Source organism: Colletotrichum fructicola, assembly GCF_000319635.2.
Source record: "Colletotrichum fructicola Nara gc5 chromosome Unknown KSG_Nara_v1_contig02, whole genome shotgun sequence".
Lineage (NCBI taxonomy): Eukaryota > Fungi > Ascomycota > Sordariomycetes > Glomerellales > Glomerellaceae > Colletotrichum > Colletotrichum fructicola.
The window spans coordinates 649837-676378 of NW_027094052.1; the positions used below are offsets into that span (position 1 = coordinate 649837).

General features: G+C 50.4%; 11 protein-coding genes across 11 annotated transcripts; 7 read left to right on the forward strand and 4 right to left on the reverse strand.

Moving 5' to 3' along the window:
* Positions 1-57: 57 nt before the first annotated feature.
* Positions 58-1399, reverse strand: CGGC5_v002871 (Lactose permease; the record flags this gene model as incomplete). The annotated part of the gene is made up of 4 exons (XM_032031771.2): positions 58-724; positions 780-877; positions 935-1200; positions 1258-1399. The coding sequence occupies 4 exons, from the start codon at positions 1397-1399 to the stop codon at positions 58-60; spliced, it is 1173 nt and encodes a 390-aa protein (XP_031888774.2).
* Positions 1400-2476: 1077 nt separating this feature from the next.
* On the forward strand, positions 2477-3629 carry hpcH-4 (4-hydroxy-2-oxo-heptane-1,7-dioate aldolase; the record flags this gene model as incomplete). The annotated part of the gene is made up of 5 exons (XM_032031772.1): positions 2477-2544; positions 2643-2763; positions 2851-2979; positions 3068-3407; positions 3475-3629. The coding sequence occupies 5 exons, from the start codon at positions 2477-2479 to the stop codon at positions 3627-3629; spliced, it is 813 nt and encodes a 270-aa protein (XP_031888771.1).
* A 587-nt stretch (positions 3630-4216) lies between these two features.
* rhlG-4 (Rhamnolipids biosynthesis 3-oxoacyl-[acyl-carrier-protein] reductase) lies at positions 4217-5805 on the reverse strand (the record flags this gene model as incomplete). Its single annotated transcript, XM_032031773.1, has 13 exons — positions 4217-4270; positions 4324-4433; positions 4485-4612; positions 4700-4739; positions 4801-4807; positions 4855-4888; positions 4944-5055; positions 5109-5134; positions 5197-5236; positions 5289-5358; positions 5414-5486; positions 5551-5674; positions 5724-5805. The coding sequence occupies 13 exons, from the start codon at positions 5803-5805 to the stop codon at positions 4217-4219; spliced, it is 900 nt and encodes a 299-aa protein (XP_031888772.1).
* A 462-nt stretch (positions 5806-6267) lies between these two features.
* Positions 6268-7522, forward strand: CtBP (C-terminal-binding protein; the record flags this gene model as incomplete). Its single annotated transcript, XM_032031774.1, has 4 exons — positions 6268-6336; positions 6389-6597; positions 6667-6749; positions 6801-7522. 4 exons carry the CDS (start codon positions 6268-6270, stop codon positions 7520-7522), a joined length of 1083 nt encoding a protein of 360 aa, XP_031888777.1.
* A 929-nt stretch (positions 7523-8451) lies between these two features.
* Positions 8452-9821, forward strand: CGGC5_v002875 (uncharacterized protein; the record flags this gene model as incomplete). Its single annotated transcript, XM_032031775.1, has 6 exons — positions 8452-8529; positions 8621-8820; positions 8886-8992; positions 9054-9403; positions 9477-9531; positions 9595-9821. The coding sequence occupies 6 exons, from the start codon at positions 8452-8454 to the stop codon at positions 9819-9821; spliced, it is 1017 nt and encodes a 338-aa protein (XP_031888778.1).
* Positions 9822-10454: 633 nt separating this feature from the next.
* xlnR-1 (Xylanolytic transcriptional activator xlnR) lies at positions 10455-13056 on the forward strand (the record flags this gene model as incomplete). Its single annotated transcript, XM_032031776.1, has 9 exons — positions 10455-10541; positions 10598-10633; positions 10685-10774; positions 10839-11071; positions 11141-11564; positions 11634-12057; positions 12137-12291; positions 12351-12656; positions 12739-13056. The coding sequence occupies 9 exons, from the start codon at positions 10455-10457 to the stop codon at positions 13054-13056; spliced, it is 2073 nt and encodes a 690-aa protein (XP_031888775.1).
* A 186-nt stretch (positions 13057-13242) lies between these two features.
* RDH13 (Retinol dehydrogenase 13) lies at positions 13243-13734 on the reverse strand (the record flags this gene model as incomplete). Its single annotated transcript, XM_032031777.1, has 1 exon — positions 13243-13734. The coding sequence occupies one exon, from the start codon at positions 13732-13734 to the stop codon at positions 13243-13245; it is 492 nt and encodes a 163-aa protein (XP_031888776.1).
* Positions 13735-14661: 927 nt separating this feature from the next.
* Positions 14662-15739, forward strand: andI (Short chain dehydrogenase andI; the record flags this gene model as incomplete). Its single annotated transcript, XM_032031778.1, has 3 exons — positions 14662-15171; positions 15261-15483; positions 15543-15739. The coding sequence occupies 3 exons, from the start codon at positions 14662-14664 to the stop codon at positions 15737-15739; spliced, it is 930 nt and encodes a 309-aa protein (XP_031888779.1).
* A 2989-nt stretch (positions 15740-18728) lies between these two features.
* CGGC5_v002879 (uncharacterized protein) lies at positions 18729-20103 on the forward strand (the record flags this gene model as incomplete). The annotated part of the gene is made up of 3 exons (XM_066151044.1): positions 18729-18791; positions 18848-19853; positions 19919-20103. 3 exons carry the CDS (start codon positions 18729-18731, stop codon positions 20101-20103), a joined length of 1254 nt encoding a protein of 417 aa, XP_066009340.1.
* A 993-nt stretch (positions 20104-21096) lies between these two features.
* Positions 21097-22624, forward strand: CGGC5_v002880 (Na(+)/H(+) antiporter 2; the record flags this gene model as incomplete). The annotated part of the gene is made up of 3 exons (XM_032031782.1): positions 21097-21214; positions 21318-22483; positions 22535-22624. The coding sequence occupies 3 exons, from the start codon at positions 21097-21099 to the stop codon at positions 22622-22624; spliced, it is 1374 nt and encodes a 457-aa protein (XP_031889055.1).
* A 400-nt stretch (positions 22625-23024) lies between these two features.
* TRK1 (High-affinity potassium transport protein) lies at positions 23025-25399 on the reverse strand (the record flags this gene model as incomplete). Its single annotated transcript, XM_032031783.1, has 2 exons — positions 23025-23851; positions 23920-25399. 2 exons carry the CDS (start codon positions 25397-25399, stop codon positions 23025-23027), a joined length of 2307 nt encoding a protein of 768 aa, XP_031889054.1.
* Positions 25400-26542: the final 1143 nt, after the last annotated feature.

Sequence of the window (26542 nt, forward strand, 5' to 3'; positions counted from 1 at the left end):
TACTAAAAGCATATACAAACAGTGAAGTACATGTACATAGTTCGGTGTCCCACCAGCTCACATCTTAACCGTCGTAGCTTCGACATGCTCAGAAGAGCCTGTAGACGCCTTGGCTATGATCGTGTGATTTTCGGAGGCATTTTGCAAGGCTATCACCGCTTTCCGACCATCCCACCCATGATCAAAAATCATCGAAGCCTCCTCAATAGACATCTTCTTTGTCTCAGGGAAGCAGAAGTAGATAATGACGACATAGAGGCAGTCCACCGCAATGTACACGGCGTAGTAGCGCCACGTCAGTGCCTGCAGAGCAATCGGGTTGACGAATTGGTTGAAAGTATTGCCAAGCTGCTGGACGCAAAGGTAGATGGCAAGGCCTTTGGTTCTCAGGCTGAAAGGCATTAGCTCGGCGACATACGTGTAGTTGAGCGTCGTCCAGGCGATGTCGTACGAGCCGAAGAAGAGGAAGAGGAAAGGGACTGCCGCCACTCCAAGGGCTGTTGTGCCAGTTTCAGCGAAGCCGGCAGAGAATCCCATCACGAATGAGTAGCTAATTATCATGCCTAGCATCGATACAAAGAAGATAGGACGGCGGCCAAAGTCTTCGACGTAGAGGCCAGCGATCTCGGCCACGATGAGATTCCAGCCGGCGAGTCCAGCATTGACGGAAAGAATGTCCTGGGGCTTCGAAATACCGACAGATCTCAGAACAGGCGCGAGATAGCTTTTTTCAGTTAAACATGTGTGGCGAGAATATGGAAAGATCGTAGTTTACTTACTATCCAACAATTCCATTTCCAACCCAGTTGACGCCGATTGCCATCACTGCGGAGACGAACAGACGCTTACGGTTACCGGTTGTCCGGAAGAAGTCCAGCTAGAGAGAGTCAGGATAATGAACACGGCCACAAATTTTGGAATGTCCACGACTTACATAAGAGGTCTTGTGACTTGTTGCCTCTGCTTTGATGGCTTCCTTCATCTCTCGGAACTCCCATTGCACGAGTTCATCGTTGATGTCGCCGTTGGCATGATACTTCGCAAGCATTTGAAGCGCCTTGTCTTCCTGGCCCTTGAGTAGCAGAAATCTTGGGGACTCGGGAGCTGTGGCGAGAACTGATAGAACAGCAGCCGGTCCAACCAGTATCAAAAGGCAGGGAAACCGCCAGCTCCAGTCACCTGGCACACTGAGACCGATGACTAACGAAACGGAACAATCAGCAAGGTGTCATCTTTGGGAGGACCAGGAAGCCTTACTGCACATGATTGAGCTTAGGAGGGAGCCAATGTAGTAGCAACCATAGTACAGTGAACCCACGGTGGGACGTAGGCGTGGATGGGCCGTCTCTTGCAGAAGCGCCGGTGCGCTGACTTTGACCATCGCGCCACCGATTCCCATGGTGACTCTGGCTGAATGACTATGAGAACGATTGAGAATGGGCAGAACATCCGAGTAGTCTTACAGATTATGAAATGGGTAACGTTGCGCGACAAAGCATTCCAAATGGCTCCCGCGATCACAAAGATGGAAGCAAGCAAAATGCATGTTTTCCGGCCCCAATGATTACAGATCCAAGCAGATGGAAACCCCATCACAACACCAGGAAGAAAGATTGAGGCTGAAATGATGCCTAGCCATTGTCCCTGGGGATGATCAAAGTACTCGTTCCACGATGGTAAAGCTTGGAGCCCGGTCAAGAGGCCTTGATCATCTGAACGGATTGGTCGTCAGTCATACAAAAGTACTCAAGATATGGTGCGATGAGCAGCTTACACCCAAGATAGAACGGGCATAACATGCATCCAAAATTGTAGAAGACGCTCCATCGTAGACCTGAGTCTTTCCACCAGCAAGGGTCCGTGTTATCTGCGCGAAACTGAGTCAACCTTAATCCGACCTGTTCTAGTCATATCAACGTACTGCGATGGGCGGCATATGTAGGACTTTCCGATTCCGAAGGCATGTTTGAGAACGTTGCAGATGGTAGGCCGTGGACGTGTCTTCGGCATCGGCTGTTCTCCAGAGAGTTACCATAACTTTATGTATCAAGTACGACGACAAGCTAAGAGTTGATTGGAACTGTGAAAACAGGGGTGTGTTCCCCACGGGGAAATTGGAAAACCCCGCGGGGGCATTGGACCGGCATTAATTTCTGTCCAAGCAATATTTGGGGTGGGCTTTCCGGCTGAGCCTTTGAGACGAGTCAGAGTTTAACCGCCGGCAAGAAGACGAACGGTTAAAATCACATTCGACTGCCCCAACGAGAAGGGAATCCAGGCAGCGAGCCTTGCCTTTACGTTAAAATCCAAAGTGCCGCCGGCTGTTATTTTCCGTACGTGTCCCGGATATGGCTATGTCGTCACGCCGAAACTGTTCGCTATCATTTACATAGTCGTCGTCTTGATTAGACTGTCCGACGTACATCATCAATTATCAAAGAAACTTAAGTTGTCATTGATCGCAAACTTGGTCAACATGTCCCAAAACATTGCCATCAAGTCGGCCCTCCAAAGCAAGGTTCCCGCCTTTGGGTTTTGGCTCACGTACGTGGAATACCTACTTCACTACTGCATTCACATTTTCTATCATTTCTTTGCAGATTTGCAGAGGAAAAAGTGATCATGTTTGACGCGCCTAATAGTATTCCGAGCACTGCTGTTGCGAAAACAATTCTTCGTGGAGACTCCGGGGCTTCTGTGCCCTTCACATGGACACTGGTTGACGCCGAACACGGATTGATTTCTGATGTGCACTACTATGATGTAAGTCGGGCGCTGGGGGCTTTCGTTGCACACCCACCCACAGCCACGGTGGGTATCTTCATGCCTGCGGCCTAACACTGGTCATAGCTCGTGAATGCCGTCGGTCACGAAGGCGCTAGTCCTATCATTAGGGTTCCATCAGGAGAAGAATGGATGATCAAGCGAGCTCTTGATGCCGGAGCACATGGCGTGATGACTCCAATGTGTCATTCAGAGGTGAGTGGATATGGCTATCGATCCCACATCATGGGCCATTTCTTGATCCACAGCCTTGAATCTGTGCTGACGCGAGATTGACCTTCAGACCGATGCTGCGAAAGTTGCGTCGTATGCCAAGTACCCTCCTTTAGGCACTCGAGGTTACGGACCAATGTTTGCTCCTCATGCTTTCCCGGGCACAGAGCCTGGGGCTGAATACGACACTCTCTCTCAAGACGTCCTTGTTGCTGTGCAGATTGAGTCTCGCGCAGGTGTCGAAAATGTAGCGAAGATTGCCGAAGTTGATGGCGTGGATGTCATCTTCATCGGTCCGTTCGATCTTTCGAAGCAAATGGGTGTGGAGCGCGGTGGTCAGGAGCATGAGGCGGCAATCCAGAAAGCACTGAATGCTGCGCACGCAGCCAACAAAAAGTGTGCCATTTTCTGTAAGTTGTTACATCTCACGCTGTCCACTCAAGGATACATGAGCGCTGCGGCTAATCATGTTCCAAGGCACCGACGGGGCTGATGCTCTCACACGCGCCAACCAAGGTTTTGACATGATATCTGTCAATACTGATGTCGGTGTACTCAAGAGAGGCATGGAAAATGACATCAGGACTGCCAATGGGGAGGGCCAAAAGGTCCACCACAGGCAGGGCTACTGAGATCCCCCGCCCAGACGCCATCAACCGTCATATCCGAGCCTCTTCTGTTCACCAAATCTGAACAGATTCTAGCGATAGAGTTTTAAGCCATATCTAGAAGCAGCGTTCAGGGTTGTTGCAACATAAAATCTCATGTCTGAAAGGGCTCACGCATGAAAGTCTGACGCAGTGGCTTTAATTATGGTGAAGGATGCCAAATGAGTACATCACAATTGTTGCCTTCTGGTTTTGATGACGATCAGCAACATTCTAGCAATTTCAGCCTAGCGGTATGTGAGGACTCTTGCGGAAGATGTGCGTAAAATTGGGCGACTCATAGGGGGCTACCCAAAGGTGAACCAATTCAACGAAACTTTATACTACTTGAGTTTTCAAGCCTTTATCACAGCACGTATATGGTCGACACTCGCCATGACGGTATCCATTTGCCATGTGATGGATTCGAAACTCAAAAGTCATAAGAGAACGGCAAAATAAAGACCAACACAACTCGATCAAAGCTCAAGACTAATAGTCAATTCGTAGTACTGAGAGTACCGTTCCTCTTTTCCGTGTCTGGGCAGTATTTGCCGTACACTATAAACATTCTAATAGGAGTAAGTATCCTCCGGCATACGGATGCCGTCATTGATGGACCCTCCCTATAGAGCCAGTCAATTAGACGTCATATGCTCCTTAGGCCTCTCATACGTACCATAGCTCTTCCTCCATCCACCATGATACAGCCGCCGTTCATGTATCCGCCTGCCTTGGAGGAGAGCATCAGGCAAGGCCCGACAATCTCTTCCGGCAGTCCAGCGCGTCCTACAGTGAAGTCAGCAATGGAGCTAATCTAGTTGATGTGAAGCAACTCACCAGCTGTGCAACGCTTGGCCGCCGCGGTTGCAAAGTGATTCAAAGAAGCTGAAGCGCTTGACTTGTTCGTGGTGGTCATCTCACTCGGAAAGATGCCAGGAAGGACGGCGTTGACCCGTATTTTCATTCTACGATGAGGAAAGAAGTGTCAGTGATACATCTCGCGAGGGCAATCTGTTTCTTCTGCCCAGGAGGATGATGGGCAGTTGACATACGGATGAAAGCGACCAGCTAGGAGCTTGGACAGATGCAAGGCTTTTCACGGTTAAATTAGAGTATCGCTCTTGATGATGCAGCTTCTTGAATCGGTACTCACCCGCAGCCTACCATGATGTAAGTACAATACATCACAAATTTAGGGTGTACTTACCTTGGAAGTGGCATAGGTCAGAGTCCCCATGGCTCTGCAAACATTTTGTCAACGTCGAACAGCAGGTTGCGGCATCATTGAGTACACACCGTTGATTCATGACTGCTGCCAGGGATGCAATGACAATTACACTCGGATCTGGAGATCTGCGTAGGAGTGGCACAAACCCCACGGTTGTGAAGTAGACACCGCTAATGTTGACTTGCATGGTGTTTAGAAACAGCGCTGAACCAAAACTTGGGTGGGTGTCATACCGCTGTTTGTGCTGGCGAAAGAATCGCTGGACATTGTTAGCGATCCCCGGCGGGCAGTGGAATGCACTAAATTGTTATCAATTCATACTCATCGAGACTTTTCCACAGACCCTCTTGGACGGCATCCGCTGGGGAAGTATTTCAGTGTTTGCAAGTCGGGCGAATGTCCAGTGGGCATACCATCATTAGGATCCCAGGCAGGATAGGTGATCGATCCTGGGAGACCAGCGTTGTTGATGAGAACGTCGATCTGCCTATGTTCAGTGGCAGAACTCCAGACAACAATTGAGTGGTACTCGTCTTACATGTTTCTCTCTCTGTTCAATCTGTTCCACCAGTTGGGCACACCCATGCTTTGTCCCGACATCCCCAGGAATTCTACATTTTGATTAGTTTTTGTATCTGGAAGGTAGTCGACCAGCGCTGAAGCGGCGTTTCTTACGGAATCACTTGGCCGCCTTCAGAGGCTGTGCCTTCTATTTCCTTCGCAGCGCGATTCAACACCTCAGCACGCCGACCAGTGATGTAAACCTTAGCGCCGTTTTGAGTAAAGCCTTCAGCAAGTGCTGCCCGTGCTGGTCAGTTTAGTTCATCGACCTTCATGGAGCCACGGACCTTTTCCAAGGCCAGAACCTCCGCCAGTAATCACGACAACCTTGTCTTTGACACTGAAAATGTCCTCGATGTGAAACGCCATGGCGACCTGGTAAGCGGACAAAGAGCAACGGTGGCAGCGGTTTGTCGAAAAAATGCTCTTGTAGCCGGTGAGATACTTCTGTCTAGAGGGGAACAGGGCATTAGATGCTACTGAACACCTTAAAATCAAGCCTGATCTTTTGCATGGCCAGCGGCCTTACGCCGGGAATGAGACACTGTTAGGCCGTGGTTCACTGGGTTTAACCGCGGACGCTGCTTTAGTTTAACCGGCCCTCTGGGGCTTGGTGGAGGCCTGCTTTAGGTCGCGAAATTCCAAGCCGTCACTGAAATTTAACCGAATGATCGGAGGTGTCCCTGAGCAATGGCCGATTTAAAGGACAGTGGGAAACTGACAGTGACATATGATGTGCTCGTTGAGTGTAATCTGACTGGGCACGGTGACAATCTGCCTCCCTGCAAGTCTTTGACTTTCGTCCAAACCGCTCCAGGTTACTTGGAAAACATGGGGTCTCAAATTGCGAATAACGCGCGTCCGACTTACACAATCCTCCACGCCGATGGACTCTACCCTGTAAGTTGGTGTTTGACCTCACATTTGACAGCCGCTAAAGCTCACAAAACAGGACGACAACCTGGAGCAAGAGATTCTTAGGTCGAAGGATCAATCTTACACTGTGAACTATCATCAAGGGCATCTTTCGCCTGCAGGAGTGCCGACTTACAAACCATGGTCGACTATCGACAAGAGCCTTCGTGATAAGGTCGATGGAATTTCAATACTGAAGCCAGATTTCACCGCTGCAGATCTGGAATTGTTCCCCAATCTCAAATTGTGAGTTCTCCGGCGAGTGCTTTCAACTGGATATGAGACAGGTCTGACGCGAGAATCCTGGGGGCGCAGGCTCGTTCGCATGGGCGTCGGCTATGACAAGGTGGATCGCATTGCCCTCGACAAACGAGGCGTGGTGCTTTGCAACATTCCAGGTGAGAATTGAATTCGGCAGTGCCTCTGAGCACTGGATCTGACATGCGCAGATTATGGGACGGGTGAAATTGCTGACCATGCAATGGCACTCGCGCTGTCCCTTCGTCGCGGTGTGATCCACCACCATGATATTCAACGGGGGAATCCGCCTGCAGCTTGGAGCCCCATCGACACTCCCCTCATCTCCAGGATCCAGAACGCCACCTTCGGTATTCTGGGACTTGGTCTGATCGGCACCGCAGTTGCTCTCCGTGCAAAGGCATTTGGTTGGAAAGTCCTTGCCTATGATCCTTTTGCACCAAATGGAATCGACAAAGCCTTAGGCATAGATCGGACTCGCGATATCAATGAGCTCTTCCGGAGGAGCTCCACAATTAGCGTGCATTGCCCAGCCACTCCGAAAACCATCAACCTCGTGAACTACCAGTTGCTCAGTCTCATGCCCAGGGGCGGATTACTGATCAACACCGCCAGAGGCGAGGTTGTCAATCTCGACGACGTAGAGCGATGTCTGAGAGAAAACATCCTCGGCGGCGTGGGTTTGGACGTGGTTCCAGACGAGCCGATTTCGGCGGAGGGTCCCATTCACTCTCTTCTACAGGCGTATCGCAACCATGAACCATGGCTTGTCGGACGAATGGTAGTGACGCCGCACAGCGCTTACCAGAGTCCGGAAAGTTTGCTGGACATCAGGATCAAGGCTGCCGAGGTGATGCGGGACAACCTGATCGACAAGCTCAATGTCAATATTATCTCGCTGAGAAAGGTCTAGGAATTAGAGCCAGGCTGGCGAACACGCAGTAGAATTGACATTATTCTGCAAGCATAAGACTCCGTAACAATAATCTGGCTTTGTATTATGCTGGATTGCAATGAAATATGTTTTGGGAATCCCAGCGTGAAAGAATTCAGACATTTAAGTCGGTCATGGATGGATTAAGTGCCATATTTGCAGCCATTTCAATCTGTCAATCAAAGCATCGATTCTTCCGACTTGAGATTCGCGACTCAATATTTTAACGAAGACCCTTTGGAAGATGAATTTGCCTGTACGCTGTTGTATGCGGGTAGTGGTTGGCAAAGATCAACGGCAGCGAAGAGCTTTTCACGAAGCTGACTTTTCGATGGCTTCAGTGAGGAATACGTAGTAGCCTACTGTCCGATTGTGTTCACAAACTAATCCTTGGGCAGTCATCTCTGCCCATGCCCTTTCCCACGGGAAAATGGCTATGCATCTGAGGCCACATGTTCGGAGACAACAGATCCGGGGGACAGAGCACCAGAGAGAAAACGCATGAGATCACTGCCTGCGCTCGGTATGCGATTCAGCGACTTCTCGTTACAGTGGAGGACGCATTAGAGGCCGCGGAGCAACGAGTCTTGCTGTTAAATCGCCGGCTAAATCTTTTTTTGTGTTGAATTCCGGTTAAACCTGCTAAACCTGCTAAACTCGACCCACCCTTTCCAAGCCGGTAGTCACCACGCCACCAATGGAACACTAAACGAGAGAACGGGTGTCCTAGCATGAATGCATGTGTACCAAATCGCTAACTGATTGATCAAGGTCTCTCCATCATTTTAAAATGTGAAAATGCAGCACGAGTGTATTTTGGATTAAGAGACATTGCCGTTCCGCAGCTCATAGATTGCTGAATCTTGTGCATCAAGCCCGTTCCCATTGTCTCCACTAGACCTAACACCATGTCTTCTACCGAAGTCCTCGTTTCTACCGCGACATTGTCGTCGACTGCCTGTCTTGACAATAGCCCGAATTCTCTGGTATGCGAGCCTTCCACGTCCTCGGTCGAAAATACCCGCACATAAGCAAGCTATGTCCACCTTGAAGACGGCCATTCTAAGCATTGTACAGGACCTGGAATGGCTCGAGACACTCCAGACGAAGGGCTGGACCATTGTCCCAGAGACCATCCCTAAGAACAAGGCCTTGAAATACGCTGATAAGGCCTACTCCTGGCTGGAGGACTGGGGTTACGGATTTAACAGAACGGACCCCGCCACAAGAGGGCCTGCCCACTTGCCCTTCACGCACCGTGCTGGTATCTTCAACCGGTATGTTCGTTTGCTTAGATGTTTAGCCATTCACAATCTCGCTGACAAGTCCATCATGGAATTAGCTTCGGAGTGGCCCATGAGCAGTTTATGTGGGACTTGAAGTCGGAACCGAGCCTCATTGACAAGTTCGCGCGTGTCTGGGGTACGGATGAGTTGCTCGTGTCTTACGGTAAGATAACTATTATGTTCTCTGTTGCTGCATTTCCTGACGTAACGTTTCATGGACTTAGACGGTATCAATCTCTCACTGCCTGTCTCCGAGCGGCCAAAGACCGATCCCATCTTCGCACCATGGTCGCACGTGGACCAGTCTCCTCTACGAACCGGACTACAGTGTGTACAGGGCATTCTGAACCTGCTTCCTAATGGGCCTGATGATGGCGGCCTCATGGTTTTGGAAGGTTCCAGCAAGTACTATGCGGAGCTGTGGCAGCACTTCGATCACAAGAAGGGCGAAAATGGCTGGAATACCTGGGAGCAGCAGTTCCTGGACGAGGAAATGTGCTCCTGGCTCGAATCCAAGGGATGCAAGTGGGTGAAGGTTTGTTGCGAGCCGGGTGACCTTCTCCTCTGGGACTCGGTGAGTTGTTCCTTTGCTCGACATCCCAAAACTTTCATGGGTGGCAGTCACTGACCATGAGTCTGCCACATAGCGAACGGTTCATTATGGCGCTGCTCCGTCTTCAACTAACGACAGATTTGCTGCATGTAAGTTTGAGGCATCATCAGGGGCTCGGTGCCACGATACAATTGCTAACACAATGGTTTTAGACGTTTGCTACAAGCCTGCTTCCATGGTCTCCGACGAAGCCAAGGAGAAGCGAAAGGAGGCCTGGAAGAATAAGGACTGCACCGCCCATGATCCTTCCCTCGTTCGCCTTACCCCTCGACTTCCCCCGGACACTCACCATAGCTACCAGCAGGCCGTCGAGAGACCTCTTCAGGAGCCCGTTCTCACGCTTCGAGGAAAACAGCTTGCCGGCCTTGCATCATACTAGGCATGATTATGCAGGCTACAAGAATATGACACAATCGCTACAAGATGAGCCGGTGGATGTGGTTGGCACGTAGTAGCTTAGATCGACACCATGTTGTCCTTCCTGTCATTTACAATGGAAAAAATCCCAATCTTCCGTTTCAATGGAATTTCCTTGATGAACTCGCTGATAGTCGCATGAAGATTCCAGTTAATACACTGCTTTCTCTTGAGGTTGTCATGGTTGTCAGACGTCCTAGTTATTGAGCATTGGGTCAAGTCAACGCCCCTCAACTGGCTGGTCGCAGAGGCATACCGCCTAGAAAACACATCTTCGATCACGCACCGCCGTTTCGGATTCAGCAAAAGTTTCAACCTAGAAATGTTTTGACTGCACCAAAATTACTGCGAACCTTTATGCAGAACTCGGATAAGAACATGAATTGTAGAAGTACGGGCAGTCATCGATGTCAAGCTGTTTCTCTCGGTAAGAAGCCCATTACGTAACCGTCAGTCAGCGGGTCCGTCTCATATTTCCCCAAGAACCCCAGGTTAGGTCCCCGACTTCCCCTCATGTTTCTTTCCCCGGCATCGTCTCCGCTCGACCCCATCTCAAATATCACCACCATTTTATACTTCTTGTGTCATGCCGGCCATGCAGGCACTCGCAGGAGACGTAGAACGAGCCAGGTCCTCTGTCCTCCAGGAGCTCTCGAGTCGACCGAAGCGCAAACGGAATTCTGTCAGTATCCCGGAATACTTCTCGAGGGTTTTGATGATCCTAATCCATCAGTGTAGCGTGCCTGTGATCGATGTCACAAGAATGCTTCGAAGGTATGCTCCCCCTCGAGCAACACAGGGTTTCATCTTGACCTCATGAGTTAGTGTTCTCCAGGAGTAGAAGGCATTACATGCATTCGCTGTACCGAGATCGATTCCGAATGCACATACACCAGGCCCAAAAAGCGACGCGGTGTAAGCCACCTAGCATTTTAGTACTAGCAGTACATCCTAGCAGTACTGACCTGTCAATATTTAGCCATCATCGAAGAGGTCCAGACCTGCCGATGATGATGCCCAGAGTGCCGAGACTAATCGCTTATCACCGGAAGACGCTCCCGTTGTGCTCACCCCAGAAGATGAAGGCATCGGGAACGAAACGCGGAACCTTACAGACAACGACGGATATTCCTCCCCACAATTTCAAACCACACTCGAGCATGAAGTTATCGAAGGACTCGTAGATGTGTTCTACTACGTTGGCTATCCTCTGTAGGTGCAGCGTCCCGGTCATGCAAGGTATCTCCTAGGCTAGACGCTCAACTAACCTATTGACGCCAGACGGCCGTATTTTCATTGGCCAACTTTCAGATCCCAGGTGGAGCAAAAGAAGTATCAATCTGAATGGGGTGTGTTCATCGTGACGATGGCTGTCTGCTGCTTTGCAGCTGGGCGGCTGAATGACGGAATTGCAATACCGTCCGGTCTTCTCGATCTGCGCGCTGAAGCTAGCTTGAAGTCCACCGAATGTTACGACGCGGCCATAAAGGTCATACCACAAGATCTCACGGAAGTTGCTGATTGGTACTCGTTGATGAAAGCAAAGTCGCTGTTGGCTTCAGCGTGTCTTCACAATGAACAACTCAAAAAGGCGTTATTTCATGGAGGAGACTATGTCTCTTTGTCGGTGAGCCGCGGTTTCCATGACGAAGCAAATTGGCCAGAGGATCTGAACGAATGTGAGAAGCAAGAGCGAAGGCGTCTGGTAAGCATGATCCCGGAGTACAATCTCCCAATAAGGCCGGAAGTTTTACCACTGACCTGTTCCACCAAGTTCTGGGGTTCTTATCAGCATGACCAACACTTGGCCAAAATGTTTGGCTTCATCTCTAGACACAGAGAAGCCAAAGCGGCTGTACAATACCCCTCCGAGGTATATGATGACACAGATATCACACCGAACGGGATACAACAAAGGCCAGCGGAAGCAACATCGTTTCTCCAGGGCTGGAACTTTTGCACCGATCTTTACCGCATTTTGGAGCAGATTGATGCATGCAGCAGATTAGATAGACAAACCTCTGTGGACAGTCCTGGGGGTAAGGTCACAGCCTTCTTGGCCTGTCGTCAGTCGCCAAAGGTCTTAGCAGCAGACAGTCTCAGGCTTCTAGCTCAACTGTACGAGGGTCTTCCTGATGATCTTAAGCGTATCAAAGCCATTACAGGAGATCCCCAGAAAGATCGACTGGGCTTCATTGGTAAGAATTGTATCTACCACGGCTCTAGGCACTATCTGCCCATCTGCAAATGCTAATACATGGGGAAAACCTCTCGCAGCATCCAATATCTTGCTCACGCTTCAGACGCTGAGGATGGTACTTGTGGGCAGTGAGAAGCCAAGCGTCCACTTGCATTGCGCTATCGCAACCGAGCTCCTCGATGAAATAAGCATGATACCTCTCGCATTCTTTCACGCCTCAAGCACAGTAACCGTAAGTTCTTCTCATAGTCGAATAGGCCAAGGCCTAAAGGGAATCTGACGCCATTCTAGTTACATCATCTGGCCCAAGTTGGTCACATGCTCGCCGGTGTGATTCAACAGCCTGTGTCTGCGTGGACCTATTTACACGTCAGGAACATACTTCTCGTCCTGGCGGAATTTCTTGAAAGAGTCGAAACAACTCGATCTTCGTCCCCGGGGCTAGCTGCAAAGCTTCGTGTCCAGATGCGTCGAATCGACAAGTGCATGCAACAACTATCCCAAAGAAACCCTGAAGGAGGCCTCTCTATGATAGGTCGGACGCTTCTCTCTGAGCGCTTCAACATTCTTCAGATGAATCTCTCTGATAACGTGGAGGTAAGTCTAGTGTCGTCTACATCGTGATTGTATCCGTCCACTCCTCAGTCTGTGGATTTGGTTCTGACCGGACACATCACAGTCCCCGTCTTCCAATCTAGACTTACAAGTCACTTCTGGGGCAAGGCCAGAGACACTCTCCCCGGGCCGAGTGGATTCTTCGTTCTTGCAAAATTTACAGAGTCCTTTCAACCAGCAAAGCGAGTCACTGTCTTATTCAATGAGCCAACCGATGGCCGACATGACGGTGGCTCCCTTGACAAATGGATTCGATCTCTTGGCGTCAAGTTTAGCCATGAATCCACAACACAATTTGAACCTTTTGAACACTGCTCAGTACACACTTCCAAACGACTTGTTCAGCAACTGGCCGCTTTATCTTGGGCCAGGCGACATCTGAACCCGCACAAATCTCCCAGTTCGGACTGCTAGACGTACCTCGTTTGGGTTACCTGGGCTAACGGATAATACTGACGGTATGGGTACATTACTTCGGCCAATTTTGAGATCGATAGGAGCATGCAGCAGATTATTTACCGTTCAGACCCCGGTACGAGATGCATCCGGCTTGTAAAAGTACTTTTAGTCAGTAAGGCGCAAGTTCTCGTTCTGTCCAATCCCAAAGTTCATCTGCCTCGAACTTCGCCGCTGTCTCCACCAGAAGAGGCAAAAGAAGTTTTGTCAGAAGTGCGTGCCCGACATGGTTTGTGCCGAATTGGATCTCATAGCCTTCTTCTGTGAGGCCAGGAGGAACGGCCATAATGCCGGCATTGAGCATGAGAATATCCAGACGCTTAGCAGTGGATGAGAATATTGCGACTGCTTCCTTGATAGATTTGACGGAGGATAGGTCCAGTTTGAGAAGAATGATCGGCACCGCAGGCACTATGCTACGTATCTCAGTGGCTGCTGCTTGCGCTTTGACGAGGTCGCGGGCTGCCAGCCAGATCTGCGCTGGATCGTGTCGGGCCAAGTCAATGATCGATTGCTTTCCAAGGCCGGTATTACCGCCTGTGACGAAGATGGTCTTTCCACATAGGGACGGAATGTCTGCAGCGGGGTTGAAAGTTGGTACCATCGTGGATGAGGTGGGACTGTAATTCTGTCGAGAGAAGAAGCAGCATTCGGAGGGCGCAAACCAACAACTAAATACCGAAATCTTTTCCCAGAGATGAACGACCAGCATTGGCAAAAGAGAGAAGGAGGAAACGATGGTGTAGTGACAAAACAGAAAAAAGATCCAATTTCCCATCCCAATGTCATCGACGATACTCTACAACGGACTTTAGTCTGGCCCTAAGTCCGCCGCCTAGCTCTCAATTGTCTCCGAATATTCGGCCGAAACTCTTCCTTGTCGGTCTCCTTAAGCTATCCGAGACCGAAACCGAAAGCAAATTCGTAACTTGTTGTATGATTGAATGCACACAACGGAGGCCGCTAAATCGTTTGCAAAACGACAGGCCTATACCAAGCAAGTTCCACTGGACGCCCTCTTTGATTACATTTGCATTACAGAGTACACGTCCGGTAGTACTTACAGTAAGTATAAGTAGATTTATTTAGGCGGAGCATATATTTAGAGGTATTAAGCTTAATAGTAACGCCATCTCTCTTAAAATAAGAACCATGTTCCTAATGCATTGTCACACCGGATGGATAAGCTCCTAGTAGATTCCTAGAACAGCAATTCTCATCAACCAACAGCATGTCATCTGAAAGCTCAAAAGGGGTTCCTAGTAAGGATTATTTAGTAAAGTACCTTGGGCCTAAGTTCAACGTTCCCAGGCCCACAGAGGCCGCATGTCCGCACGTCTGCATGTCCGCATGTCGTCCGCATGTCGTCCGCATCTCCGCATCTCCGCATGTTCACACGTCCGCAGATCAGGATGGCGTCTTCGCACTAACGACATAATCCGTCACTATTAGAAGGTAATCATCCTCAAGTGCGTTTAATCATGATTGCTGCATTCACCAATCCTACTACCCTCAGTAACAAACACACAGAATGAATGTCCCTGGGCTTAAAACCTACCACAAGGTGTCTTACACAGCCATTTCTCCACGGTTGCCAGAGCTGAGTCAACAAGGAAACACCATACTCATCACAGGTGGAAGCGAAGGCATCGGCTTCGCTATTGGGAAGGCCTTCATTGAAGCGTCTGCCAAGGAACTGATCATTGTGAGTCGTAGTGAGGAGAAAATCAACCACGCGGTGATTCAACTCACAAGACACGCATCAGCGGTGAACCCGGGGTCTCCCACTATGGTCATTGGTCGAATCTGCGATGTGTCAAGCTTGAGTTCAACCGACTCACTGTGGACTGGCCTTCAGAGAGAAGGCAAATATGTGGATGTACTGGTATTAAATGCCGCCGGAGTTGGTGCCATTAAACCGCTCCTCGAGATGGGCAGGGATGGTGTATTAAACGAGTTCAACTCCAACTTCCGCTCACCCTTGGACTTCGCTGAGCGATTCTACAAGCAAAGCATACCTCTCAAGACGAGCAAGCGAAAAGTACGTACTTTCATATATTCTTACAACTTCGGCTTTTTTCTTTGTCCGCACTTATCTAGAGATTGTAGACTTACCCTTTGTCTAACTAGGTTCTTGTCGCGCTCTCAACCCTCGCCATCTATTTGTGGAACGCTGTTGCAAGCCGTCCTGCGTACGGACCGTCCAAGAGCGCTGGGACTTTGATTCTTCAACAGTTCGCTCGGGAAATTAAGCCGGATCAAATGCAGATATCCATTGTCCACCCTGGGGCTATCTGGACGGACGGAATGGCCAGATCTGGCGCAAATGCTACTACATACCGTTACGATGATAGTAAGTCTCGATGCGGCCATGAATTCTCTATCTCAGAGTGGTTGACCTATAGCTCGCAGTCGATTTGCCTGGACATTTCGTCCTTTGGGCCGCTAGCCGTCAGGCGGAATTTCTTCATGGTCGTTTCATTTGGGCAAACTGGGATGTTGACGAGCTCAGAGGTGAAGAATTTAGGAAAGCACTTGAGGATAACCCAAACTTTCTGACAGTCGGAGTTGAGGGTTTGTCTGAGACGAAGAACCTGCCTGTCGTTTGAGGTTAGGTTCATTATTGTAAATGATCACGATGGGTATTGGGTTATTTACCGCTCAGATTCTGGCACGAAACGTACAAGGCTACAAACTTCCTCTGGTAACAGCCACGAGTCAACCCGAGGGGCGCTGCATCAAAGAAAGCTCAATTATGAACAGTCGCACTCTGCAGGTCTGCTCAGCTGAGATAGAGCAGGACAAATGAACCTTATCCCATCCGGTACAGGGAGGTGTGGGACATGCATTGCAAAGAGGCCGGGGTTTCGTAGCAAGGTAGCTGTCATCTCCTACCAGCCCACAACATAGACTTTTGATCTAGCCGTCTTATGTCTACCAACTGTACCTAGTAGCCGGCCAAGTCTCAACTTTCGAGAACTTGTAGTTGAACCACTCCAATCTGCATCGCGCAGAACATGTCATGATGAACGCACTGCAATGTAGTGTCAGGGTAACCTGAAGCACTTGCAATCCAATTTCTATGTTCTCAAAGACGGATAAGTGTATTTACCGCTGAAAAGTCTTCAAGAAACCGTTTATCTACTTTCTTCCGAGTTAATTATGCCCTATCTGTTATCAAATGAACACTCGGTAATGCCACATTATCTTGGCAGTAATCTAAAGACATTGACCGTCGTTGCTAGTCGATGGGTACGGGCGAGTCGGAACGTGTCGTCCCCGTTTTTCTCGGAACCGGTTCTACCAATGTAGCAAGTTTCTACCGAACTCTTATGTCTCCGACGACGATTTAAAGCATTCTCAAATAACTCGCCGGATGACAGAAAGTGTATAAAGCTCAGCTGTAAGACGTCCTGAGTTGATAGATCTGCTCCAGAGCACAGGTCATCGACTCACTCATTAACAATACCTTCTTTGCCCAGCCTTTCACTCCAACACCATCCGCACTCTTTGCCTAAGTTTGAACGCACTCGGTCTTGAACACAATCATTTCTCAACATGCGTGTCGTTGCTCTTGTTGCTGCTGCGCTGGCTTTTGCCATGCCTATTTCTGTCAGTATTTCCCGTCGGCATACACGTCAGCAACGGAATCTGGATATGGGTAACAAAATCTGACACCAACTAGGCTGGTGTTTGCGCCGCTTTCGGTGTGTGCTCTCAAAACGGAGAAATTCATGACTGCACTTCTGGTAGCTGTGTAGGAAAGGTTGGAACCGAATGCACCGTATCACTCGCGGGTCCTGTTCTCTGCCCTCTCTAGGTCATTTTCTGGAGGTCTCAGGTAACTACCCAACCTGGCGCCCTCTCGACGCCCACGAGATCCCCGCCCGATCGCAACGCCCGTCAGCTTCAGCAACGGGCGGATGTCTTGGGTTCTCTGGCTGTACCATAGAGGAAATTGACTTAACTTCCAATGCAATCATCGCCTACCTTCTTAATCAAGCCCCGTAAAACCTCAAGTGCAGCCAGAACATCCGGTACAACGCTTCACTGACCCTCAATCTCGTCACAACGTGTCGAATGCGAGATCTTCGATTTTTCGTCACATGGTAGTCTTACTTGAAGTCCAAATTTGTGTATGGCCTTTTGAGAGTCTTTGTCCAGTGACTGTACCCTCAAGCGGGTCATTGAACTCGGAAGTCAAATGTCAACGTCAGCTCACTGGAGGTAGCCTAGCAACCACAACGTTCCCTTTCCAACTTACGAGGGAGTCGAACCAAATGAGGCTGCCAATTAAAAGTCATAGTATGCGTCATAAAGCCAGCAGAATGACCTAGACCCGTTCAACGCTATTCACTGGTACCAAGCTTTAGATGGCGTGTCTGGGCACACATTCTCGAATGTCAACTGAGCCTGGTCATCTGACAGAATGTAGCCTGATCTCAACAGACATAGCGAGCGACAGCAAGGCTCGCCGACCGAACATCTTTCTTATTTCCTCTATTATAAAAACAATGAGCGTGCATTCGTCTCAATGACATGGCTTCTCACATTTTTCACATCAGATATACGTCCGGTATCAATCATCGTAGTTCTCAGCTTTGCCCGGCGCTCGTAAACTGGCGTTAAGTCGCAATCGCGGACCTGCCCGGGAAAAGTGATTCGATGTATTATCTGCTTTTCAGACATGCAGCAATAATCAAGTAATTAAACACATCAAGACACATTCCTTGCCATGCTATTGGCGCATTTGGTTGTGGCGTGAAGCCTTCTTCCTTGGCTGCAGAGTCGAAGAGAAAGTGCACGAAAACGAAACCTCATCTTCCGATAAAGTGTCTTGCATGACCACCTTCACAGATGGATATACTGCAACAACGCGCACGCGGTTCGCCGCCTCTGGGAGCCAAGTCTCTACATACATGATCTGCTGCTACATAAGAGCTCTTCCGTTCCAACATGCGTACCCATACAGGGGTCCTATCTATCCTCTCAATCCCCGACAATGAGAGGCCTTTTCTTCCCTCGCCTAAATTTTATAGTGGCAAATACATGCGACTGTTCACCACACCCACGCGATGCATCACAGACAGATTGAGATGTTTTCCGACCTCGGTGAGGCTATGCCGCACGTCTCAAACATACCCGGCTATAACGTCCCGCCCATATGGTTCCAATGGGAACAGGCATATTTTGGCCAGCTTTCTGCCGTCATGCATCATCCAACGGAGCCCGCAAAACTTGTCAGGAATGGGTGCGATCTTTTCAACGGGAACATTAATTGCAAGGAGGCTTGCAACAACGTTACTCATGTTTGAAAAACCCGAGACCCTATGGAATTGTGTGACACTAGCGACATTGTCGATTTTAACACGGTCTGACCACGACGACAACGGACCGGACAGTATCAACGGGACACTGGTGGCAGATGCGAATAAGACCCTCCACTTCGGCGATCTCAACAAGTTCGACTACCCTTTCAGGCATTACCGCGGTTGTGCTTTCGAATCATGCTCCACTTTTGGTGGGTGTCCGTTGCAAATCGCTGAGTTCATGGCCATTCCGATCAATACTACCAGAATCGGGAACCTATCAGATATCATGAACGGAAACTACTGCGCCTCTGCTCATGCGGGGATTGACTTCGACATTGCTGGGCCCGGTGTAAGCTTCTCAGCCCATAATTTAGCCACGAATCCTGACCTCATGTAAACTACTAGGTCGTAATTGCGTATTTCTTTCAGTTTGGTCTGGCATTCTTCTTTGCTCTTTCCTTCACCCTAACCACCGACTGGATGGAGTCCGGAATGCCAAACCTTCTTATCGAGACCGGTTATGCGAGAGCGGTTTTGTCTTCCATCGCTGACCTACAAGAGACCCAAGCCGCGTTTCTTATTACAGTCGCTAGTGCTGCAGTCGCAACCTTTCTCGGCAATAAGGGCACCGGATTGGCGAACATTTCCACTGTCATATCCTGGATCACCAATGACACCATCCTGAGGGGAGTTGTTGCGGCCGGATCGTATCCACTTCTGCTTATTCAACTAGTCCTTCACGCATCAGGGACCAGGTGGTGGTATATGTTGCTCTTTGTGATTATCAACTTCATCATGGTCTTTCTTACGCATCTCCCGAAAGATATGGACCCAGATTCCTTGCTTCCTCACTTCCAGAAGGCTGCGGTAGATCTGAAAGGCTGCGGACAGCACCCGGGACCTCGAACATTCTGTCAGAAATATAAGCAAATCGCCCTGAATCCCATCAAAGAACCCGGCCAATTTTTCCCATTTAACTCGAAGTACCCGTTTCCTGTATATTATATCTCAGTTGTTCTAATACTGGACTGGGCTATTCACGCCATCTACCCTACTTTACGGAACATACCGGCCGCGAATACCTTGCATCTACTGATTCGGCGTGCGCTCAAAGCTGCCCGCGACATTATTGAAAGAATTGGGAGACGTCGTACATCTTTTCGCAAGACTGCAGAGTCGCGGAAAGGTATGAGAGTCAATCCGCAAGCGATCCATCGCTACCTCTGGGCACTGATCGAGTTGTTCACTTTCGCACTCTGCATCCTTGCAGTTATAGAGATGAGCGTATTTCTTGGGGTCCTGAGGAAGAGCTCCGAAGGCGACCTCAACATTACGAAATGGGCATTTGGTCAGTTAGTGGCAGTTGCCGTATGGTTCCCGATCATTCTGAAATTCTTTTGTCTCTTCATATGTAAGTCGGCCACGTTCCAGCTTGATCTTACAAAGAGAAAGGCTCGGCTAATACCAAAGACGCAGTGGAAACTGGAAACCGACACTCTGACTTATACCGGAAGATGGCCCTCAGAATGCAAAAGGGGTCTGGCGGGCGCGTAATCCGTAGTTTTGTGACCACCTCGATTGAACTTGCGAGACTCTCTCGTTTCGGCCCCAGGTCAGCCCAAATTGGCGATGAGGAAGAAACGCGTGGTCTGGTAACATAGTGCTCAGATGATCAGCGATGAACATTGTGGACGCACCTAGGCATCTTGAAAAAATCTGTAGCTCTGAGCATTTCTTCAATAATGTATTTGAGTAAACTTATTCATTTCTTTATCATCTCCGTCTTCTGCAGCTTTTATCCAAACGCCCTGATATGGTGATTCAGATGACATTACCTAGCTCAAGCATTGTGTACTTCGACTGACTCCAGCGATAGCAACATTTTTAGTTGAAGTTGAGTTACTTATCAACACCAAAATCCAAGCCTTCGATACCAGAATGGTGCACTCTGCGACACTTTGATCGAAGTTAGCAGGCAGGCTTCATCAGGCGCTCTCCGCGGCAACATTGATGAATACATAACCCCGCATAGATGCACAGACTAGGCTGGGGGATGTGGCACATGCCGCCCAGTCTGGGGGGTCAGGATGACCTTGGCTTGGCGCGAGTTGAGCGCCCGCTACAGATGTCCGACCCACCGCGTAGTGCCAAGACTCAAAATACCTCATTGCAGGCCGTCTGAACTAAGATCTCACGTGTCGAATCTACCCGGACCCGGGTTGCCTCCCCTTTCACCAACGGCGCCTACACCGCCCGCACCGCATTCCAAGTATGGATATCTCGTGCCGCAAGTACCGTGAAGGAGGCGATGCACGTGCTGCCCCAGATTTGGTGAAGTGACACTCCCGTCTCCGTCATTTCTCGTCCCATGCCCCCCTCTGCGACCAAAGTGCCTGTCGTTGTCGTTGTCTCTCAAGCGGTGTCGATTTGTGTCCTTTCTTTCCCCTGTTTCCCCGCGTGAGTGTGGTTTCCCGTATACGTTTGAAGAGGAGAGCCTGCTTTTCCTTGGTATTTGCCAACAACGACGACAACCAGACCCTAGACCGTGAGGCATTTTCATTTCATGTTCCCGCGACCCGAGCACCCCGACCCCGTTGTCCATCCCAAGGCCTTCCGACCCAGACCTGAGCCGATCCGTACCGTTGGCGAGAGAAATGGACTGGTCCGCCGTAACGAACTTCAACGTCGTCATCAGCGTTCTCGGCGGCTGGCTCGTTCTGTTCGGCACCTTCTCGTACCTCATCAAGGAAACATGCTACCTGTCTGAAGCTCGTAAGTCAAGGCATCTGAGACTCCTTTGCGGCTATCTCCCGATTTTGGTATCAAGCAAATTACGACTTTAGGTTGGAAGTTATTAACTAACCCTCAACTCAAGTGGTCTCCCTCCTCGGAGGTGTCACCTTCACTCATGTCGCCAAATGGATCAAGCCCGGCGAATATGCCGTGTCCGAAGATGCCGTCGCCTCCGTCACCCTCGACTTCAGCCGCCTGGTTCTCGGTGTCCAGCTGGTCCTCGCCGGCGTGCAACTCCCAAGTCGCTACCTGCGCAAGGAGTGGAAGTCCCTCTCACTGCTTCTCGGCCCCGGTATGATCGGTATGTGGGCCTTCACAAGCGGCGTCGTCTGGCTGCTCGTCCCAGACCTGCCCCTCGTCCACGCCCTCGCCATCGCAGCGTGCGTCACCCCAACTGACCCAGTCCTCTCGACCACCATCGTGAAGGGACGCTTCGCCGACGAGAACGTCCCAGAGGACCTGCAGCAGATCATCGTCGCCGAGTCCGGCGCCAACGACGGCCTCGGGTACCCATTCCTGTTCCTGGCGCTTTACCTCATCAAGTACACCGAAAGCGACGGCAACCCCGTATCGGGCGAGGGCGGCTTCGCCGCCGCCATCCGCCTCTTCTTCGGCCAGACCTGCATCTACGTCGTGCTGATGAGCGTCTTCTACGGCTGGGTCGTCGGCTGGCTCGCGCAGAAGCTGCTCCACTGGGCCGAGCGCTACAAGTACGTCGAGCGCGAGAGCTTCCTGCTCTTCCCCATCGGCATGGCCATCTTCATCCTCGGAACCTGCGGCATGGTCGGCAGTGACGACGTGCTGGCGTGCTTCATCGCCGGCAACGCCTTCACGTGGAACGACTGGTTCCGCCTCGAGACGCTCAACGACCCCATCCAGCCCGCCGTGGACATGATGCTCAACATGGCCATCTTCATGTGGCTAGGCGCCGTGTGTCCTTGGGAGAGCTTCTGGACGTCTGAGCTGATCGGCCCGGGCCGTCTCTTCGCGCTGGGTGTTCTGGTTTTGTTGCTTAGGCGGTTGCCTGTCATCTTGGGCCTGCACCGCTACATTCGCCAGATCCGTGGCCCCGGGCAGGCATTGTTCGTTGGGTATTTTGGTCCGATCGGCATTTCCGCCATCTTCTATCTCTACGTCGGTCTTGAGTTCCTTGAGACGTTGACGGATGAGGATGGTCAGCGAGCGGATGCGAAGAGGCTTGGCGATACCATGTTGATTGTCATCTGGTTTTTGATCATTTGCAGTGTGGTAAGTTTTCTCTCAGTCACTGGCCTTGCAATGTGTTCTGACATCTTCAAGGTCGTTCACGGCGTGAGCGTGCCCATTGGTAAAGCCGGAACGACTCTGTATGCCCGACTTCGCCAAGGCCGCATCGCTCTGCCTACGTGATGACGATACATATTCCCAACGACATTTTGCATGAGTTTCCGTGTGACACGCTGTCTTTCCAGCATTTTTATCATCTTCCATGCATCTAGAATTTCATCATTTGTGATTTTGGGTGCTCTGGGATTCCGGCATTGGTGGTATCCACTGATTTGAGCAGTTGGTTCGGCTGCAACGCATTGTTTGGTTCGTATCTAGCGAGCATCGTCCTTCGCGGTCTGTCTCATTCGATGATTCTAGATGATATTCTCCAATACATATCCTGTCGTTTCGGTCGATGTGCACAATGTTTTCGCATCATCATCATATGAGGAGGTTGTCAGCTTTTGAGTTGATTCATGTAAGGTCGTTGATACTATAGGTTCATATTCTAATCATACGCCATCTACCAGGGGTAGTAGCTCTACCTCTCAATTTCAATCGTCCTGCTCCTCCTAATCTGGTGGTCCTCCTCCTCGTCTCGGTGAAGCTGACGGCCTGGGAGCCGCACTGCATGGTCGACTGCAACCGGCAGCCCTCGATGCCTTCCACGAAGCATGACAAGACACAATATGAGCTTGCTACCAGTGTGCCAGGCACCGCAAAAACTGAATGCGTCAGTCGGGAGGCCCACTGAAATTCCAACGCAACCATAGGCCGACACAACCTCGAAGATGATGTTGAAAACGGAGAACGTGACCGGATCCTTGATGAACTTGGATGTTTCAATGATTGTGATGATCAAGGTCGCCAGGACCAACCACCAAAGGTCGTGTGCGAGCTGTCCACGGACTTGCTGACTGATGAAGCTGATGCGACTCTCAGGTCGAGGCTGATCCGGCCCTGGGGTGCCAGGTGCCCCAGGTTTTGGAGGCGCCACACCAACGCCATGGAAGCTCATGAAGGTGCTCTTGAAAGCACGTCGCGCATCAGATACCGGTCCAGAGCGACTCAGCCGGCGAGCTAGAACTGAAGGGTGGGCAGATGCTGCACCGAAGCTAGTGGTGCGGGCTAAAGTTGGAGGGCGGCTTCCCATGGGTAGTAGCGGTACACCTGCCTCTGGGTCGGGCTCTGAAGTCGATTCCATATCGTCACTGTAGATGCCGAGTGACCGCTCCTCGTAAACGTTGGAGTGACGCATGGTAATTACCACGGGATAAACGGAGATATACATCATGATGACATAGAGTAGTTGGAGTCCAATGAAAAGCCCCGATATGGGTACGACGTAGAAGCCACCAGACCGCACGGCTAATAGCATGGTTAATTCATGTCTCTCGACATCTTGAACTGAGATTTCTGAAGATGGTCAAGCTTACCTAGGGCTTGGAACAAGCCGTCAAGGATACGGGATCCGGTCGGAATCTTTTCGATAACCGAGTTGCCAATATTGAGAAGCTCAAAGGCAACCCAGTCCACAGAGTTAAGCCATAGGAGCATGAAAAACAGCCACCAAGACGCCCTGGATGGGAAGAGATTTGTGTAAACCCGACGAGGGTATTTCAGGATAAATTCCAAAGTGGCCTTAAAATCGGCGAAGGCCTCTTGCGGCGTCGCAAGATTCAGGATCCGAAGCATACCCCAGATAATAAGACGGAGGAATAGCGGGTATGCGGTATTTCCAGCCAGAATCAACAGTCCCATCGTAATCAAGACATAGTATGCCTCTTGAAAGGGAATCATGTTGGCGTCCAGGAGCGACATGCCCGAGTTGTTGAAGGCCGAGACGGCGTTGAAAATGCCAAGCCACCATGGGTTGATACCATTGGCTCTTGCCGTATTGGGCATGTAGTTGTTCATCCAGGCTCCGAGGGCAAGGGATGTCAAAAATTGCCACATGAAGAAATAGGCGGGCACGATGGTGGCAAGAACCTTGAGAGCACGGTACTCGCAGCCGCCGAGATGATCACGCTCTGCGCTGCTGAGGTCGTGGAATTGACCGTTGCGACTAGCTGAACGGTGCTTCAAGAAGTGCCGAGCGTCGAGGTCGATATCGGCCGAGTCTGTGGGTGCCTTGGCAGGTCTCCTTGATGGAAGAGCCACTCCATCGCCTTGCACAGAAACACCAGTCGAGGTGGCCTGCGTGGCATTTGGGTGTGGTGTGTCGTCAAACGTGATATGACCTGGGTTTTGGGAGTCTGCAACATCTTCAACATCCTTGGGCGTGTTCTTGTCTCTCGTGTTCACGTCTGGCGTCGACATGGCCCGTCGGAACTGCGGCGGACCTTCGGTGGTGTCTGAGTCCTTATAATCTGGAGGAGGGTGCGTCTCTGGAATTCGGCTTCCAGTCCCTTTGAAAGGCTGATCTGGAGGCGGTACAGTCTGGGCCTTTCCGAAAGAAAGTGCGAGCTGGAGCTTTGGCAGAGTCAATGGCAGCCGTGGCAATGCCAGAGATATCGTGCTGCCTTGGCGGCTGAGTTTGCGGGCGCGCTCTGCTCGGACGATTTCATCGAAGCGTTTCTCAAAAACGTGCTTCCGTGCCAAAATAGTCCAAATTGAAACCCATATCGTGCTTCCCAGAAGCAGCAGAAGGAACAGAATTGTTTGTTGCCATGTCGTCAATTGGCTGAGGTTGACGGTGTTGAGGCCAGCTTCGGTCATGGCAGACACCACGAGGAAGAGGCTGTCGGTGTAGCTCACCTTGAACTCGGCATCGGATGAGGCCCAGAAGATGACCGACGACAAAAGACAGACGATAATGAAGTATGCATAGTGAAGAGTGATGAAGTTGAGCGGCGGGAGGAACCTGTTTAGGGGGTTGCGAGCGAGCAAGCGCTTGGCAGCAGCAACGAAGCCCATGAGACGCTGCTCACAAGAGATGTGATGAAGCTGAGGAACTGAGGATGAAGCAGATGCACTGAGACCCTAGGAAAAGATGAGGTTGCGCTGCATGTCGATGAGATCTGATCAACCAGTCTTGTAGATGCGCTGGCACTGGATTCAGACGCGACAGGACGCTCAGATGACGTCTGCCAGTAGGCTGTCTCAGGCGCAGTAGGCAATACGTACCCCAAAGGCATTGATAAACAAGGGCAATTGCCGGCCTTCCCTCACTAAACTTGGGACGAGCTTGCCTCGAACCAGTTTAGAAAGGCTAAAAATGGGCAGGTGAGAGGCAAGTAGCAATGGCACCTCATGGCTGTCTTCGTGGAGGTGGCTGTGCACTGGCGCTGACTCGATGGCTCTTTTAGAAGCATGTGCCGGTTAGACTGTTATACTCAATATGCGCTAACCAGCCTGTGTATCGTGGGATGATAGTTACTACCGCCAATCCAAACATCGCGGCGATATCATTCGGAGGCATTTGCTTAGAATGAAATCATCTTGTGGCTGAATTGATTGGGTGCAACAGAGCATTCAGCAGAGCAGTCACACACAAATTGGTATCCGTGGATAGGGAGGTCACTTAGTATCTGACCTCGTGTTTTCCTTTAGCTAAAATGAGAAAAAGAAGATGGGATGATCGTACGTAAGTAAAGGACGACAACATGGCGTGAACAAAACCAACGTTCCGTCGGTGAACTGTGTTGAAGTTCCATGGGCATTTCGTGTCATCGTCAACTTATTCAAAATATTGCGACCTGAGAACTCCTGTACAGAGCCACACCTTCATGAACAACACGTTGTTAGCTAGAACTGACGATCATTTTCTATTCGTCGAGGACAGCGATCTCATTTCCTTGGGCGTGAAGTCGTGTTTTCTTCGGAAAGCACCAGAAAACAATCACTCACGAACAGTCAAGCTTTCCACACACCGGGCCATTGCCCGGGGCCGGCTCCGGTGTTAAATGAAGTTCAGGAGGGCCGAACGGGATCGGCAGTGGGACCTACCCCGGCCCACCTCCTAAACCTTGCCTTCAGCTGACACACCCCTTAAATCTCGGATGCGATAGACTTTCACGGCCTAGTAGGGAAACAATCAAAATTCCCATGGTTTTCTTC